Below are 17,562 nucleotides of genomic sequence, written 5' to 3'. Positions count from 1 at the left end.
AAGTTCAAACCCATGAAGTTCTTTAAACTATATGGTAGATGAGGCAGAAGTTCAAACCCATGAAGTTCTTTAAACTTTTTTTTGGTTAGACGGGAAGTGATTGCTGATTGCTGAGGAGTAAGTTCGTGAGGGTCCAGTCTACTGTTCCTTTTCTCCTTCCCCATGGAGAGTAGATGGCGACTAATCTTTCGACACACCACTCTCCTTGGTAAGTTGGCGAGTACTTGTGGACGGATTTGACTCAACAGCTTCCTGCAGAACCTTTTTAATGTCCATTAATGGTCGCCCATAAATAGATATTAATAAGCCCTTCTTCCTTTCTAACGTTGCATCTCCACTGCTAAATTTTTCAAACCAGCGTTGCGTAGGGTCCCTCCCCCCATCATATTTTATAATTTCACGAATTGCTTTAGAGGCTGTGAATTATTTTTTCAAGTAATGCCTTAAAATTACGAGAATTTCGTAGGATACTGTCAAGTTTCTTCTCTGAAACAAATAACTGAAGTTATTTTGAAGAAGTCGAATGGGATTAAACAAGGTTAGAGAATGCTCTAAAGGGATTGATTAGGATTAAAGTATTTACAGTCCTTTGAAATCTTGAATTTCATGAAAAGGTAATTTTTTTAAACATTACTATGGTTATCATACATTGTGTGTTACCAGAAGTTTATTGTAATTAGAGTTGGATGGTTCAGTCGAATAACAATTTTCGAGAGCAGGTTAAAGTAAAAATTTTCTTTATTAAAACATATTACATGCCCAACGTTTCAGCCGATCCGGCAAACACTAAGGTCTATCTTAATTTTAGTACTACAGTCTCACATTGATTTATTAAAATTGCTGGCTATTATGCTCAAGTCAATGTAACAAATTTAAAATAAACCTATTTGTCACTTTAGCTTTTATTTATAATTTTTATGCTTCACAATTTTTGTATTTAACTATCAATACAGTAATTTAATGTTAGTAAAATACAAGAATTGTGAAGGATAGTAATTATCAATAAATGCTATAGTCACAAATAGGTTTATTTTAAATGTATTAAATTGGCTTGTGCATAATAGCCTACAAATCTCTATGAAGCAATGTGAGGCTGTGATACTAAAACTAAAATGATGACTAGATCGGCCGAAACGTTGGACATGTAATATGTTTTAATAAAGAAAAAGATAATAAAAATATATATAAAGTACATTTTTTACCTTAACTTGCTCAACAGGCCTGGGCCCTGTTTCATAATAAAGTACAAACTAATACTATTAGTCTTGTAGATTTATCTCAATTCAATTACACAGACTTGTACAATAGTAACTTGTACTTTAGTATTTTTTAATTCTTGTAATATCACTAATAGTCATCACTATCATGAAAAATCAATCCAATGTTATATATTTGAAATAATAAACCAGTTCACATATTGAATTCAGATATTTATTTTTGCTTGGTTATACAAAATATTTATACAGTTATACTTAATTCTAAGACTTTATTTCCAATATTCTATTCATAATCGGACGATGGTAGTTTAATTAATTCCAATGAATTTTATTATTATCACCATATTCTTAATTTCATGCATAATTTAAAGATCATCTCAGGCTTCCTTCCCCCACCACTACCTTCTCCGTTACGCTACACTTTTGCCTGCATGACTCTCAGCATCTATAATCCTCTTACCCCCACCACCTCACTCTTACCCATCCCCACCACTACCTTCTCCGTTACGGGACACTTTTGCCTGCATGACTCTCAGCATCTATAATCCTCTTACCCCCACTACTACACTACTAATTACCTCCCCCACAATCTACTTCCGTTACGGGACACTTTTTCTAACATGGCATCCCGCAAAATGATTTATAAGACGTTGTCACGTCAAAAATAAAAGTTTATATAAGTAAAATGTTTAAATGGTTACTATAGTTATCCAATAATGTTTTGTATTAAATGTAAACAAAACAATCTACTTCCGTTACGGGACACTTTTTCTAACATTGCATCCCGCAAAATGATTTATAAGACGTTGTCACGTCAAAAACTAAGTATTGGTATTGTCACCACATTAGTTTCTACACTTGTACTATGAACTAATACTATTAGCTGTCATTATGAAACAGGGCCCTGGTAGATCTTTGGGCGCCCGAACCAGACTTCTTTCTCCTCGCCTGCCTTTCTTAGGCTACTGCTTTCCAGTTTGCTGCATGCAGCTCTTTTGGACTTCCACGTAGTCTCTTGTCAACTAAACTGGCATTCTTGTTCTGTAAAGGCGTCCTGATGGATTGCTTCGGTCCACATATCCCGCCCATCTTAATCTCCTTGCCTTCATATCATGAGCAGTTAACAAAATATAGCGATATAAATTTTGAAAATAAAAGCATAATAAACTAATCTACTTGTTACGTGTCTGATTTACTGTTTTCCAAGAGGGGAATCCACTCCGCGTTGATGTTGAATGTTAAGTTCACGCTAGTAAATCCTCCGGAGTCAGAGACACTGCATGCGAGAAAATAGCTGTTAGTGCATCGGAAGATTCTATTGTGATCTTTATTCATTCTAGTCATAAATTTATGAATGCAAAAGTATGTATGCAATGTGCAATGATATTTATTAAAAATATAAAATTAATATATTTACAAGAAATAAACACATAATATAAGACGTTAGTATATGGTTCACGTCTTGGCTTGAATCGGTGGTGACCAGTAATGTCGCTAAAAGCTATGCCAGCTCTCAGTGCATATAATTTAACAAATATATTTGTCCTTTTATTTTTGTATTTAGAAGTTTTTTTTTAAACTTGAAGGTGTTTGATAATTTGGAATATTTTAATAAAGTTTTTAAAGTATTTTCTATCTCATTTTTTACTAAGAAAATGATGAATGTTACGTAAGAAATCTTGTTAGTTAATTATGCTACAATGTTAAAGGTGTTGAGGTACATATGACAAACCTTCAAACTACATTTATGCTAGTATAAATGTTTACAGTTCTTATAAAATATTTTATATTGGAGCCTGTCAATTTGATTCATTATATGTTACATACTGGAACTGCTGTTCACAGATGCGGTGGTGGCTGGGAGTGTTGGTGTGGCTAGCCCTTATTGGAGGAGAGAATGGGGCCGTCGTGTCGCCGGAGGAGCAGGGCCTGAGGGCTGATAGTTGGGGTCCTGGCCCTGGACTCCTGGAGTCTTCGGATCCTGCCACGGAGCCGTCACCTGAAGACCTCAATGCCACCGACCTCATGACCAAACTAGGCTCTGCCTTTGATGTCCACTTCATGAGCGTAAATGAACCTCCGGAGGGGTTACAGGCAATCGATACCTCGCAGTTCAGTTTCAGGTGAGCTCTGCATTGTACTATTTCGCTACTGAGACTAAAAACAAGAAAGTAATAAAGCAGTCTTTTTATTAGTTTTCATAGTTATTTATTTCTCATTGAACGAAGGTAGCCGACCGTATAAAATAGATTGTAGGAGGATAGTTCGGGTGACGGTCAATAAAGGAATCAAAATAGTAAAATAAAACTATATATTGTAAACCAACGTTTCGCCCCACTTTGCCGGGCTGTCAGAATGGAGCTCTGAGAGTTCAGTTCAGATCAGTCGTTCTCAGTGCTCCATTTTGACAGACCTGCAAAGTGGGACGAAACGTTGGTTTACAATAAATAGTTTTCTTTTACTATTATTGTTGTTTACTATATTATTATTTCCTTTATTGACCGCCTTCCGGATTATCCTTCTACAATTTATTTATTTCTCATTTGTTATTTTGTAATTTTACTCAATAAAATTTTAGTTTCATTTTTTTCTACTTTATTTATGTTATCTAAACGGTGTTTCATAGTTAGTTAGTTATACATGACACTAACTATTTTTCTTGGTTTAATGTATTTTCGAACTCGCATGCCAACATCTACTGAACAAGGTGATCACCACTCACATAACATGGTATCTCTGGTCAACTCAGTACATTTCTATGTCTTCTTAAAATATTTCTTCCTTTATTCCACTCTCTCTTACATATCTCTTCTCTCTTGTTCTTTCCTTATTCACTTTTCCGGACATTCTATATTTCTTTCATACATTTCATTATGAGTATTATTCTTATAGAGTATTATTCTTCCTGCCAAGGTTGACAATGCATCTTTCACAGTGCATTGGGGAACAAACTATTTATGACTATATGTGACTGCCAGACGACCCACAAGAACTGTGTGTAATCTACTTAAACTGTCAAGGTGTATATGGCAAGGTTAAGTTAGCAGGTTTCGGGTTTCTCGTAGTCTCCTTTGGAGTGGCAATACATGTGGCTGATGTTGCCTAAAATTAAAATAAAAACAATTATCTATTACAAATTGGGTTTATTGGTAAACAAGCCTTCAAAGGCTCAGTCATGATTAAATTATTTGGGGTAAGATGGGTTCAGGCATTAGAGTTTCAGCTATCTTACAGCTGCTTATTTTATAAATTATCCTTAAGATAAGAAAATAACTAAAGTTTTAATGATGATTTCCTTTCATTCTTTACAGGCGAAGGAAGAATGGAAGATTGGTGCCGATGGGTCCTATGCCGCAGTACATTCGGGAAGTGGAGCTGGGCGTGGTGAAGCTCGCCGATGGCTCTAGACTGAAAACCCAAGTACCCGTAAAACTGAAGAGGAAGCTGCGGCAACTACTATGGGCGCTGACAGCCTGCCCGGTAGGGTTTAAGTGGCGCGATCTGGGGCCCAGGTTCTGGCCTCGCTGGATCCGTGAGGGACTCTGCCCCCGGAGCAGCTGTTCGGTGCCGGCCGGGATGAAGTGTCGCCCTCTGGCAGCACAGCACAAGACTCTACTCCGGTGGCACTGCCGCTCGCCAGCCTGCCAATGGATCAAGGTCCAATATCCGGTCGTCGTCCAATGTTCCTGCGCATGTTCTTCACGCTCTCCTCACTGATGTTTTTATTTCGAGTCGGAAAGGAGTTATTTATTTATCTTTTTTTTTTCTCTTTACCAAAGCGGTAAATAATGTTCACGAAAAAACAATATGAAATGAAGTTACCGATAGAATAATCTCAATTTTACTGGAATAGAAGTTCTTAACAATGACTATTGCACTTATACATTTTATGAAAAACACAGATATACCTAAAGAGATTTTAACCATAATAATTCATATAAAATTGCATGTCACAACCAAAGAAAACAAACTGAAAAAACACGAAAAAAAAATATCAAAAATGGAAGCCATATCATTGTATTTATGAAAACTTGTAGACTTCATTAAGACTGTGCTTCACTAACTTTGAACATTGCCATCATGAGTTTCTTTTATAGCAAGAGAATATTTACATAAATCGATATGTCGAGAAAGTAATTTAATTGACTGTCTGACAGTACAAGAAGAAAGTCTTTCAGTTGCTTGCCATGCACGCGATACGACTACGAAGTTGAATTGAAACGTGAATAGTGAATGAAAAATTCAATATAATCGATAAAAATCATATACCGTAAGTGTAACTAACTTTAATAATAAACTTAAACGTTTATTACAATTATATAACTTTATTTAACAGTTTTGTGTATGAAATGTATGTGAACTATTTTCTAGTCAGTAGAAAATTAATATTATTATTAATTTGTTACCTTAGGTAAAAAATGTATTTTAATTGAATTTCACAATAATTTATTACATTTTATATAAAAAGACATGTTATTATTTTTAAGAAGTAATATTTTCGTTAACTACTTTTACTATTGAAATATAAACAAAGCTTCTTTTATAAAATGAGTGTCATAGAAATAAATAAACCAGATTAAATAGTAAAATTTTAAAAAAATGTATTTTAATTATCATTCCTCTTCAAACCAAAAGGTACTTCTTTGTTAATTATTCATATAATTGTTTCTATAAAATGAATTTCAATTGACGTTCTGATCACAATTGAAGATGTAGGGTACTCTACAGCAGAAGGCCTGGACAATGCGTGTTCATACAGATAAGGTACTGACTAGAAGAGAATTGGTAGGATAAGTCTTACGGGAACAAGCCCTAAACCCTCGCAGAATAGAAACTTCACTCCCTAAGGAACCAGCCTACGGCGGTGAAAGGATTGACAAGTCCAGGAATTAGCTGTAGGTTCTTTTGAAACTCCACTCTGTAGTAAACAAGGAAATAAAAAATTACGAGAAAATCGAATGTAATAGCAGACATAAGTCAAAAGAACAGAACAGGCGTGTAAATAGCTACGTTTGACGTTTCCTTTGTTTATCAAGCATTTCTGTATGTCTTGGTTTTCGGTAAGTAGTAAACTTATAGATCCAGTAGAACACATCTGACTGTGTAAAGAATTGGATTGAACTTCCATGCCGTCAATATTCTGTTAAAGGAGTGAATTTTACACTTTCGATATTTTCGAATAATCGTCTTTTTACTAGACTAGCCATCAATACTAATTAGTTTATTTATGTGAAACGCAATTTGGATCGTATCTAGTTATTAAAAATATAAAATTATTTTTAGTTTTTTACCGAAAAAGAATTTACAGAACACAAAAAAATACAAAATATGCTCTCCTGAAATGGTTGGATACTTGGAGAAGAGTATAATGGAGAAGGTAAACTAAGAAGAAAAGTGAAGCCAAAGAGGTAGGCCTTATGTTGAGCTCCATGAGCGTGACACAGGAGTAGGAGTCAGTCACCGGATGCCTTCAGTTTCAGCTTTTATTACAATGGTGTACATTCCTATTAACTTAAACTAAACTTGAACCCCGAGGGAGGGAGGAGGGGATCAACTCCTCTCTTTTTGGCTTCACTTTCCCTTTGAGTGAGAATAGGGTATGCTATCCCCCTGGTTGGATACACCCTTTTTAGAACTCCAAGGATTCGTATAGGGATTAATCATTTTAGACGATGGTATTTAACTGGGTTGTGTTAAATGAAATCAATAAAATCCACATTATTACTCTTTTTCACATTAACGAATAGTTAAAATCAAGGAGTGAATGCAAGACTACACTTATTAAAAATTGTATGTTTCACTCAAAATAACATTTACTAGCCAATTGAGTACAAAAAAAGTAAACAAATGATTGGTGTTTGAATTAAAAATGCAGGAATCATAAAATTAATTTTTAAAATATAGGTAATATGGTAGAAAACAAAAAGAATATAGTATAATATTACAAAAATAATACTAAAATCCATATGCAGTCATACAGCAATTTTAAAATAACGCAAACATTGCTAACATCTATAAACAATATTATATTACTAAATAATCTTTTTCAACTATATCAAACATTGTCGTACTAAAATAATTTTAAATGGTCTGAGAGTGTACATATCTAATAAACAAAAATATATATACAGTAGGAACTGATTATGAAAATTATAAAATATGAGTTAAACTCAAAGGCAATGCAATGAAATTCAAGATCTAAAGTGATCAAAGTTAACATCTATGGAGAAGGAATCGTTTAGAATTCATTATGATGGAGAAAAATGTCTAAATTTGCAGAAGAATGGAAGAAACGTTTTTATTATACAATCATGTAGTAGACACACTAACCACAGCAAAGAATAACAACGTAACAAATTCATTCTAGTGTAGAATAATTTATAAGCAAATCTACTTGAATAACATTTATTTAATATAACTTACCTATTACCATAGTTCTGTTCCAACAAACCCTTCTGGCTGTCCGAAGCTGTACGGAACACGGGTAGTACAGAGTATTGACTCGCAAAACCGCATGCTCCGTATAGTTAGGGATCGTCAGAAGTGATTCTTAGAAAAGACCTAGTGTGTCCAACTTTCGATAATTAGCCTTTAGTATCTATAACAAAGTGGAATATTAGATATTTACTTGAGAGTATTTAAAGTTAAATATTTATTTATTTAACGATTTCAAAACAACAAATTCGGTTATTTATGAAAAATTATGGACTGTGTAGTTAATAAACAATACAACCAATACAGATCCAATGGTATTGATATCATTAGTATCTAAATCGTCCCAACACTGGTTTGACTACCAACAAACGGACAGGTGCATGTACAGTACGATTTTTCTGTTCCAAATTCTCTACCACATATTGGCCTGCCTACCAGTTCTCTTATAGTCAAAAATCTTCTATCATTTTTGTTAAATTAGATGGTTCTGACCCCAATTCAAGATGTGATGTATTCTATACCAGAATGCCTCGACAATGTGTGTTCATACAGGCTAGGAGATAAATGGACAGGATGAATCTTCCTGGAACTAGCCCTCAGTCCTCGAAGGACGAAAACTTTGCTCTGCAGGCTACGGTAGCCTGCAGTCACCAAGAGGTAGGCATTCCTACGGGAACTAACCGTTGATTAGTTCATTAGTCCGTCCTTACAGGAAGGAAAATTCGCTCTGCAAAAAACGACCCTGCAGTCGCGAAGGAGATTGTATGTGCTACAGGGACGAGCCGTAGGTCATTAAGAAATAAATAAAAAGTATAGGATAGATTATATTGCTCAAATAATCTCTTCAGAATACTTGACCCTATAACGTTTCTGACTCCTTTCTTTCTTTTTAAAACTTTGAATAGAACATGTGGGTCTGATGTAGGAATATTTTAGTAGGCAATCACCAACGGAACTCGCTATCTACCCATCTCACAGATGGTTACAGAACTGATCGGTATATTCTATGTATTCCCGACGGTATGTCGGGACTGATGCATGTGAATGATAACTATCAATCCGACTGACCGTGTCTTCCAAAATAGAATACGACTTTTTTTATATAAATTTTCTATAACTTTCATCATCTTTTCAAGAATTTGGAATATTGCCAATATATTTAAATACACTTCTAAATTCAAATCAAGACGTAGTAGGATAAAAATATGGAAAAATTCACTTTATTTAAATGCGAACCTGTGATGAAGGTGTTTCGATCTCTTTGCTGGCCTCGCCCTGACACAATGTTATGGCTTGTGTTGCAGTTTATCTGTAATGGTTGGCGCCTCTCTTAGTGCAGATCTGAACTGGTAATGTGTGAAATATTGAGCATTGATGTCTCTGACAGTTCGGTTCACAATGCAGTCTGTGGGGGTCTCAAGAGACTTTATTACGAGAACAAACTCTTCGATGTTCTCCTTGCTACCAGGGACGATCAAATACCAGCACATAAGATTGTTCTTGCTTCTGCTGCAACCTTTTTCAAGTGAGGGGTCTGTTGCTACTTGAGTTTTTTGATTTGTGACCATTAAAATAATTCTTACTTTTCGTTTTTAGACTGTTTTTTACCTCTGAATTGACCTCGAGAAGTGTTTCCTCTGTTGACATATCTTTCTGTGATTCAAAGATATTGAAACAGATCGTTCATTTCATATATACTGGAGAAATTACTGTAAGTTTACTTGTTTACATGGTTTATAATTTTACTTTATCAACTACTTGAAGATGTTGTAAAGTCAATACCAACTTAAACATTTTATTTGTACTTATGCCAAATTTTTTCATTACCCTAAAATACTTAATATCATTATAATGAGTTAATGGTTGACCCTGGATTATATAGGAGGAGAAGATGGTTGGAGGTGTTATCAGTGAAGAAGACAAGTAAGTAAAGACTTATTCATCAATGGCAACGTCTCGTCCAGATTATCAGGGCACCTGGAGCTAGGTTCTAACACCGATTGTATCGCTTGAAATTCTGGCTGAAACGTTGGCACTAATAAATAAGTTTTTACATATTGGTTGTCTTTACTAATCACACTCCCAACCTTCTCATTTAATGTCATTGTAATTCCTTTTTTTGCTTGACAAATGAACATATTCTTTACTACATAATTTCAATAAAATATAACAAGTGAGTATACTCCCATTTGTCATGCCGGAGTGACAGTTGTAAACTAGTACTTTCTATTTTCTTGATTGAAGTATTGACACTACATTGAATGGGTTACTTAATTTAATACACTCAGCTGTCTTATCAAACATTATGCTTTACTGGATGTCCTCTGAATATATTTGAACACATTAATAAAAAAAAATTTGTTGTTATTTATTTATTTTTCTACCACTATAACAGTGATGATTATGTATTATTACATTTTAATGATATTTAATTACAAATTATTTTTATCCAATCATAGTAAATCTTTGCAACAAAATTGTTCCACTAAGGGATTTGTTGCAAATAAGTTCGTTTTATAGATGTTCAGATAGACTATCTATAGAAAATTCATTATATTGTAGTTCATACATTAATTGATTAACATATAATTTGTTGTACAAAAATTTGGCCTCATTGAAATAATTATGTACTGTATATACTTTTACTTGAAGTATATAGATAGTAATATGTACAAAGTCTCATTTTGCAAAACTTGAAAAGTAATGAAACTTTAAGAACATTAAGTAACCCCTCTCTCTCCTTTCCCCATATTGAAATTGCCATAGAAATAGTTACATAATCTTAAGTAATGTGTTCTGTTGCCTCTATGCTTAAAGAACACCATTTCCATTTATTAGAAATTGCTTTTTCTACAATACTCTTCAATTATGAACTAATCTAATTGGATTAGGTCAACGATAAGCGAAACTAAATAAACATGACTTGAGGGAGCAGTTGGGTTGGAGAATAGCTAACAAAGAATTTATCAGGATATGTTTGCTATACTGAGATTAGCATGTGAGAAACGATATTGAGGAGTTGGGCAACAGTGCAAATGTATTTCTATAGCAACATTAAGTCTGTAGTGGCGTCAGTTCGAATTCTATCTGGTCAGGTTGAAGTTAATTTTGTGGTGGTCTCATTGAATGAATCTCAATTTTCTCAATCTGTTTAGAATAGGTTGGAAACCTGTAGGATAACCACCCAGGTATACGGTAAGGATTACCAAATATCAGAAATGACCAGGTAGTGCATAAAAAATTTTTTTATATACAGATCCTTTTTGCTGTATAAAGGACACCTTTACTAAAATTCGTTTGAGAAGCATGAATAATTTTTTTTATAGGATTTTATATTTGTTATTTTGAGAAGATTTGTTAAATTAAGGTTCACTACACCGATTTTCTCTACATTTAGCTGTGAGGAACAAAATAAAAACAGATTTTTCCTTTATCAAAAAATATCTATGTAAAAGGAAACTGAGATTAGAAGTAAACCAAAATATCGTCATTATCTAAAAATGTTTGCAGCTACTGGATCTTATTCAGGCAGAAATAACTGGTAATCAAAATATAATTTTAAAAACAAAAATATTATAATCTTTTATAGATATATTATGGTAGTATGATCCTTTTTTATAGCTCTTAAGAGTGATAGATTTTGATGAATGAGATATCAAAATAAAAGGAATTTCATTCATAAAGAAGTGACAAATCTCAATTTTGATTCTCAAATTCTTACAGAAATTTATTAAACTTAACTTAAAAGTGATTTAATTCATTGGTTCCTTGGTTGGATTTTTTAATTCTTTATTCAGTGCACTTAAATTTGGATATATAGATGGGCATAAGTTTTTCTTTATGCCTACTGTTTTACCATTTTAATCCTATTAGTTCTATTTTTAGGACCAAAAAATTGAGAAACAACTAATGAAATAGAAAATAATGATTAAAAAAATTGGACTCATATTCAGTTTGATATATTTTAAATTGTTCTAATTTAGATAACTTACATCCACAAATTAATTGTAAGAACTAGATAAGGGACAAAAGAGCCTGAAATGGTGTTGGATTGCATAATGAATTAAGAATTAAAAAGGAAAAGGTATAAATTCCTGAAAAGAAAAAGAATAATTTTTTTAACTTAACATTAAGTAACCTAATACAGTATCGTCACATTAAGTTACTTAATATAGTATCGTCACATTAAGTAACCTAATGCAGTATTGTCACATTAAGTTACCTAATATAGGATCGTCACATTAAGGAACCTAATACAGTATTGTCATCAGTAGGTACTTAGGCTCTAAGCCCCAGCTATATTGTTGAAAAATTGACTGTTAGCAATATTTTAGAATATTAAAATTGTCTATTTACATTATTATTATTTATATTACATATATAAATGATTGACCTGACAGTATTATTTCAAAATATGAAGAAGATTTCAGAGGTGCAGTCAAAAGAAAAAAAAAAAGTTAAGAATTATTTATATATGGATGTTTTGCCCCACTTTGTAGAGCTTTACAGGGCTAAAAAGATACAAAAACGGCTGATAACATTTTGACATAGTAGGATATTAAAATACAAAAAAGTAAATTAATGTAGGGTTAAAATTATGTAAATATACTTGAAAATAAAATTATATACAAATGAACTAAAAGAAGAAATAAAAATAGTTATAATATAGAGTTGACAATAAGTATAAATAAAAATAAAAAAAATCTATAACTTGATAGTTAACATAATTTTTTTTTTTATTTATACTTATTGTCTCTTCTATATTACAACTATTTTTATTTCTTCTTTTTGTTCATTTGTATATAATTTTCTTTTAACGTATATTTATATAATATTAACCCTACCTTAATTTACCTTTTTGTATTTTATTATCCTTCTATGTAAAAATATTTTTAGTTGTTTTTTATCTTTTTAGCCCTGGTGAAGCTCTAAAAGTGAGGCAAAACGTCGGCAAATAAATATTTGTTAACAATTTTTTTTTCTTTCGACCGCACCCCTGACCATCTTCTTCATAAGTTATTATTATTTATTTATTTTCTTTATTACCATTATCCAGATTAATTCAACTGCCCATCCTTTTTTATTTTTAGTTGTCTCAAAAGAACATTGTCAGTTTGGTCGAGCTTGAAGATTTCTTCGGTGTTGGCCTCTTGCACCATCACCTGTCTCATTATATGCTGACAACTATCAACGATTTCAATTGTTGGTCATATCATGAGATCGCTGATAGGCATGGTTTCTCTGATGTATTCGTCAAAGTTGACTGTTACATCAGGAAGAACTTCATTCGTCTTATCTCTACTGGAAAACCCGAGTTCCTTAATATTTCTCCAGACCAGCTCTTGTCATTCTTCAGTTCGGACTTCTTAGCAATATCCGACCATGAGAGACTGCTCCTTGTAGGTATCATATTTTATGTTCATTTTTAAAATTTATGCTATTCAAAATTATTACTATTCATGTGGAAATAAAGTCAATTATATTTGAAATTCAGTAATATTTACTAATAATAATAAATAACTACCACCATAATAAATAGCAACTAAGGAGCCCATCTCTGAAATTCAGTAATATTTCTAATATTTACTGATAGAGGTGGGCTCCTTAGTTTCTTGGTAGTGGAGAGAAACATTGGCTCAATTAAAATAGTTATTACTATTTGAATTTTATTTTACCACACCCGACCCATCTTCCATTTATTAAAAATTATTTTTATGTTCAAATATTCAAAATATTTTAATTTGCAAGCAAAAACTGAAAACACTACTCATTTCACTTACAAATGATTAAATAAATGTTATTTATCCACAAAATGCATTATTATTTTAATATAATATTTATTATATTATAAGCATTAATATTTAGCATATGTCAATTACGATCTACATATTTTTTATTTAGACTCCATTGTTCTGGCTTAACAAAATTATTTTTATGTTCAAATATGCAAAATATTTTAATTTACAAGCAAAAAACTGAAAACATTACTAATTTCACTTACAAATGATTAAATAAATGTTATTTATCCACAAAATGCATTATTATTTTAATATAATATTTATTATATTATAAGCATTAATAAATATGCAAAAAATGCATTATTGTATCAATAAAAATGTCTAAAAAATTCCTGTTTCAGAAGAATTATAAATAGTAAGAAATTCTTAATTTAGATTTATCAAATAAATTATGACTTTTTACTTACAACATATATACATTTTCTTATATCATTAAAATAACATTATTTTTTTTTACATTATTAAAATTAATTGACCTTTTTAGTACTTTTCTTAATATTAAAAAGTTAATTATTTAATTTACAATATATCTGTTCTGTTAATAGTAACAGTGAACACTTTTTGATTTTATTCAATAAGAGATGTAAAATATTACTACAATATGTTTGTATAGATAGGTGAAAGTAAAAAAAAAAATTGTTTAATATTAAAATATTTAAAGATACACATTATATACTTCTGTATGCACTCCATGTATTTATCTATAATCTATGTAGGACCCTGCCTCTTATATAGTCTTTGATTTGTGAATGAATGCAGGAATAGTTTATGTAATATTTTATTACCTTTGTGATTATACATTAAACCTTATTTGCAATTTAAATATTACTTTATTTTATTTCTTCAGGGACTTTGTCAATGGATGAGTGTGGCTCCGGAGGATCGACTCTGCTACTTGGAAGAACTGTTCAATCATGTGGATATTGCCAGGATCAATTGCTGGCGGGGAATGTCTGATCGCCTGGCTGCTTATTTCAGTAGTGATTACCAAGCTCCCATTACCGATTGGGCTGATTCGATCGGCTCGATGAGGGATATGTTAGACAGAAAGACATCTCTCAAAGGAGTCCTAGTAGAGGCTAGTTGACAATCAATTTTATGTTAATAGTTGTTTAGTATTTAGTATTAGTAAGTAAATAGTTAAAGATATAAAATCCATAAACTGAAACTTATTTGGGGTGTTTAAGACTTATTTCTATAGATTTCACAAACAATTTTTTATGATTTTTTGACAATTTTGAGGAACTATTGGGGAAAATAAAACCAAATTGTTTCAGAATTCAATTTCGCAAGAAGAATCTGTCATTATAATATGAGTTTCTCTTCCCAACCAAGAAGACTCAATTGCCTGTCATGATGAAGACACTCCATTGTATTAATATCTCAATTATGATGACAGATTCTTAGTAGACTTTGAATTATTAAATGTGTGTGTTGTTTACCTTTGTTTAATTTTCCATACCGTTTATGCACTAATCATGAAAAACTGTAAAAATTGGTTAATGGAAAAAAAAAAATTGGGAAAGAAAATATATATAACTAATGAAATATGTAAGTATGATACTAGAATGAAAGAAATAAAATATAAAGTTATACAAGACAAAAGGAGAAGTCTGTATATATGACAATAATAATAAATGTGGTGAACATAACTTAGTAATGTGGGTAAGAAAGAAGTAATTAAAAGCAGAAAAGGATAAGAGGTATAAAAAGAAAGTTGAGAAAAAAAAGGATATAAAACATAAAAACGGATCTGCTTGGTCAAGATCTTTAAACCAAGTGCAATGAGTGGTGTGTTGATAAAAAAAAAAAATACAAAAACAGAGGTTAAAAAAAATTACTATTTTAATAAATTAGGTTTTTGGGAATATGTTAATGATAAGTTCTGTTAGTCAGTTTTTAAACTGACGGAAGAAAGTTCTAGTTTCAGTTTCTAGTTTTTTGTTCTTAGCCCTGATTAAGGCTTGAAATTCTGGCAGAAACATTGGCACTAATAAACAAGTTTTTATTTATTTGTGTTCTTTACTGACTGACCGCACCATCTTCTCCACATATATATTATCCATGGTTAACTGTCTTCTCATCAATATAAAATCTTTTTAAACTTGGATTTTCTGTGAAAATCCTCATTTAAAAATACATTTTTCCATTGAAAATTGTAGAGTTTAGTGCGCTAATAAAGAACTGCAGGAGGTTGTAAATTCAATGCCATTACCAAAAGCAACTGCATTCACCATAATTAAAACATACCTAGTTTCATTTTGAAATGAGTGGATATCAATTATATTTTGTTTAATATATATATTTTTTTTCTTCCATAGGTGATTCTATTAATTGGTGGAATGATGGGAGGATCCGTGGTACCGTCGGTAGACACATTCATCCCTCCGATCCTTTTGTCTCGTGTTCTACCGCTATCAGTTGATCATAAGCGGTTCTTGATCATTCCTCCAATGTTTGAAAGGAGATACAAACCGACTGCTGCTGCTTCTGAAAAAGCTGTCTACGTCATAGGTCCGATATGTACATAAGTAATAATCAATTATATTATTAATTAAAATAATAACTTGTATAAAAAAATTATCACTTTTCAGTAATAATTTCATGCTTTTATTTCTTTAATATATTTAAAAATATTACTTATTTTGGTACATTGTTGTCAACCATCTTTCAGCCAGTTGTTGCTGGAACCATCTCTTGGCTATCGAAAATCTCATGTGCGTAATTCAAACTCTTCAAAATTATTACATTTTTTCTCTTGAAAAAAGTGGGGCATGAAACAAATTAAGCGATAAGCCAACAGAGGCAAAGTCTGAACTGTATGGATGATATGGCAGGAGTTCACAAATTTTTATTCTCTTAGCAGATTACTGTGCCCCAGGTTCATGGATGGTACTGATAATAATGGGGCGAACATGTCTGGCAAGTGAGCCTATTGGTCCGTTTTGCCAACCCCAAGACAGACCAATGGAATGACTTTGATTCTTCTGTTTTGACCTTTTTTGATTTTCTAATGAAATTTATATGTGGTATGTCGGAACCCTCATATTCTAGGATTCAATCAGAGCCTAGAAGGTTATACCTTAGTTACGCGTACCAGCCACAGTCTGCTATATAATGGAGGGCACTTTCTGGGACCTGTCCACTTAAGTGACAGGTTTTATCACGAACTACTCCTCAAATCTTAAGATGTCTTTTAAGTCTGTTCTGACCTGTAAGAACTCCTATTAGCAATCGAAGTTCATTTCTGCTTAGAGCTACGTAATGTACCACTTAGTTCTAGAAGAAGTGGAGGGTTTAGTTATTAGTATCTTGGCCCTATACATTCCTTCCACTCCTTGCCTGCTTTGTTCCATGTCCAATCAAGGACTTCTTTGTACTGATGCCTTTTAGTGCCTAGGAATGGTTCTGGCCCCATAGAAGGGTGCTCGGCCCCACTTCCAGTGAGCTGGTCAGCACTCTCACCAATATATAGGTGACTCAAGGGCTTGAAGGGCAGACAGACTATCTGAAAAGATGGTGATACCTGTCCTTTCACAACAATATGTTTATACATATATTGTAATATGCTCTTTTTGAGTAAATAGTATATTTTGATGTATAAAGGGTTTTTGATATGCTTTATTTTATGTATCATTTTAATATTATTCATTTGTTTTGTTTATCCAAAAAACAAGCTAACCAATTTTCATTGTCCATAACAAATTTGTGATTCAAAACAAAACCAAGATGGCGGTACGTATTCTTCAGTCAACAAGTCCGTTAAATCAAGGCCATGTTGAGCAGATTCAAATATCATAAAGACTATTTTAACTCTTCTCATCATAATTGAAAATGCAGTAAATTTAAGAAAAAATAGAAGTCAAGAAATAGTGCTAATGAATAATTTTCAGAAAGTAAATCATTTGCGAAAATCCCTAACTGTTGTGCGACAATCGATGTTTACATGTAACATCGAGGCAGGTTTTCGTTTTGGAGATTCATTCGTTGTTTGGGCGCGCAGGTGAAAGGATGTCTCCAGGATGAGGAGGTCCTCATGAATTTCTGTCCAGCAAGAGTAGGAAGCCATTTTGGACGATAGGACAGAACAATAGAAAAAAGAAGATACCAAG

General features: G+C 32.4%; 2 protein-coding genes across 4 annotated transcripts in view; both read left to right on the top strand.

Moving 5' to 3' along the window:
• LOC106682255 (uncharacterized) overlaps positions 1-5,552 on the top strand; it is a 39,184-nt gene extending 33,632 nt beyond the window's left edge. For all 3 annotated transcript variants that reach the window (XM_014423004.2, XM_014423003.2, XM_067047868.1), the window contains 2 exons: positions 3,063-3,340; positions 4,529-5,552. In XM_014423004.2, coding sequence (XP_014278490.1) covers positions 3,063-3,340; positions 4,529-4,934 — 684 coding nt within the window. In that variant the 3' untranslated portion in view covers positions 4,935-5,552. The remainder of the gene's footprint in view (positions 1-3,062; positions 3,341-4,528) is intronic.
• Positions 5,553-8,926: 3,374 nt separating this feature from the next.
• LOC106682247 (kelch-like protein 30) overlaps positions 8,927-17,562 on the top strand; it is a 16,984-nt gene continuing 8,348 nt past the window's right edge. The window contains exons 1-5 of the mRNA XM_014422993.3: positions 8,927-9,177; positions 9,249-9,363; positions 12,743-13,051; positions 14,298-14,528; positions 15,772-15,964. Coding sequence (XP_014278479.1) covers positions 9,005-9,177; positions 9,249-9,363; positions 12,743-13,051; positions 14,298-14,528; positions 15,772-15,964 — 1,021 coding nt within the window. The 5' untranslated portion in view covers positions 8,927-9,004. The remainder of the gene's footprint in view (positions 9,178-9,248; positions 9,364-12,742; positions 13,052-14,297; positions 14,529-15,771; positions 15,965-17,562) is intronic.

This window comes from Halyomorpha halys, unplaced genomic scaffold (assembly GCF_000696795.3).
Source record: "Halyomorpha halys isolate HHAL.00 unplaced genomic scaffold, Hhal_1.1 Scaffold398.1, whole genome shotgun sequence".
NCBI classification, from domain to species: Eukaryota; Metazoa; Arthropoda; class Insecta; order Hemiptera; family Pentatomidae; genus Halyomorpha; species Halyomorpha halys.
The sequence above is the reverse complement of the archived record's forward strand: the minus strand, read 5'-3'. Positions and strand labels throughout refer to the sequence as shown.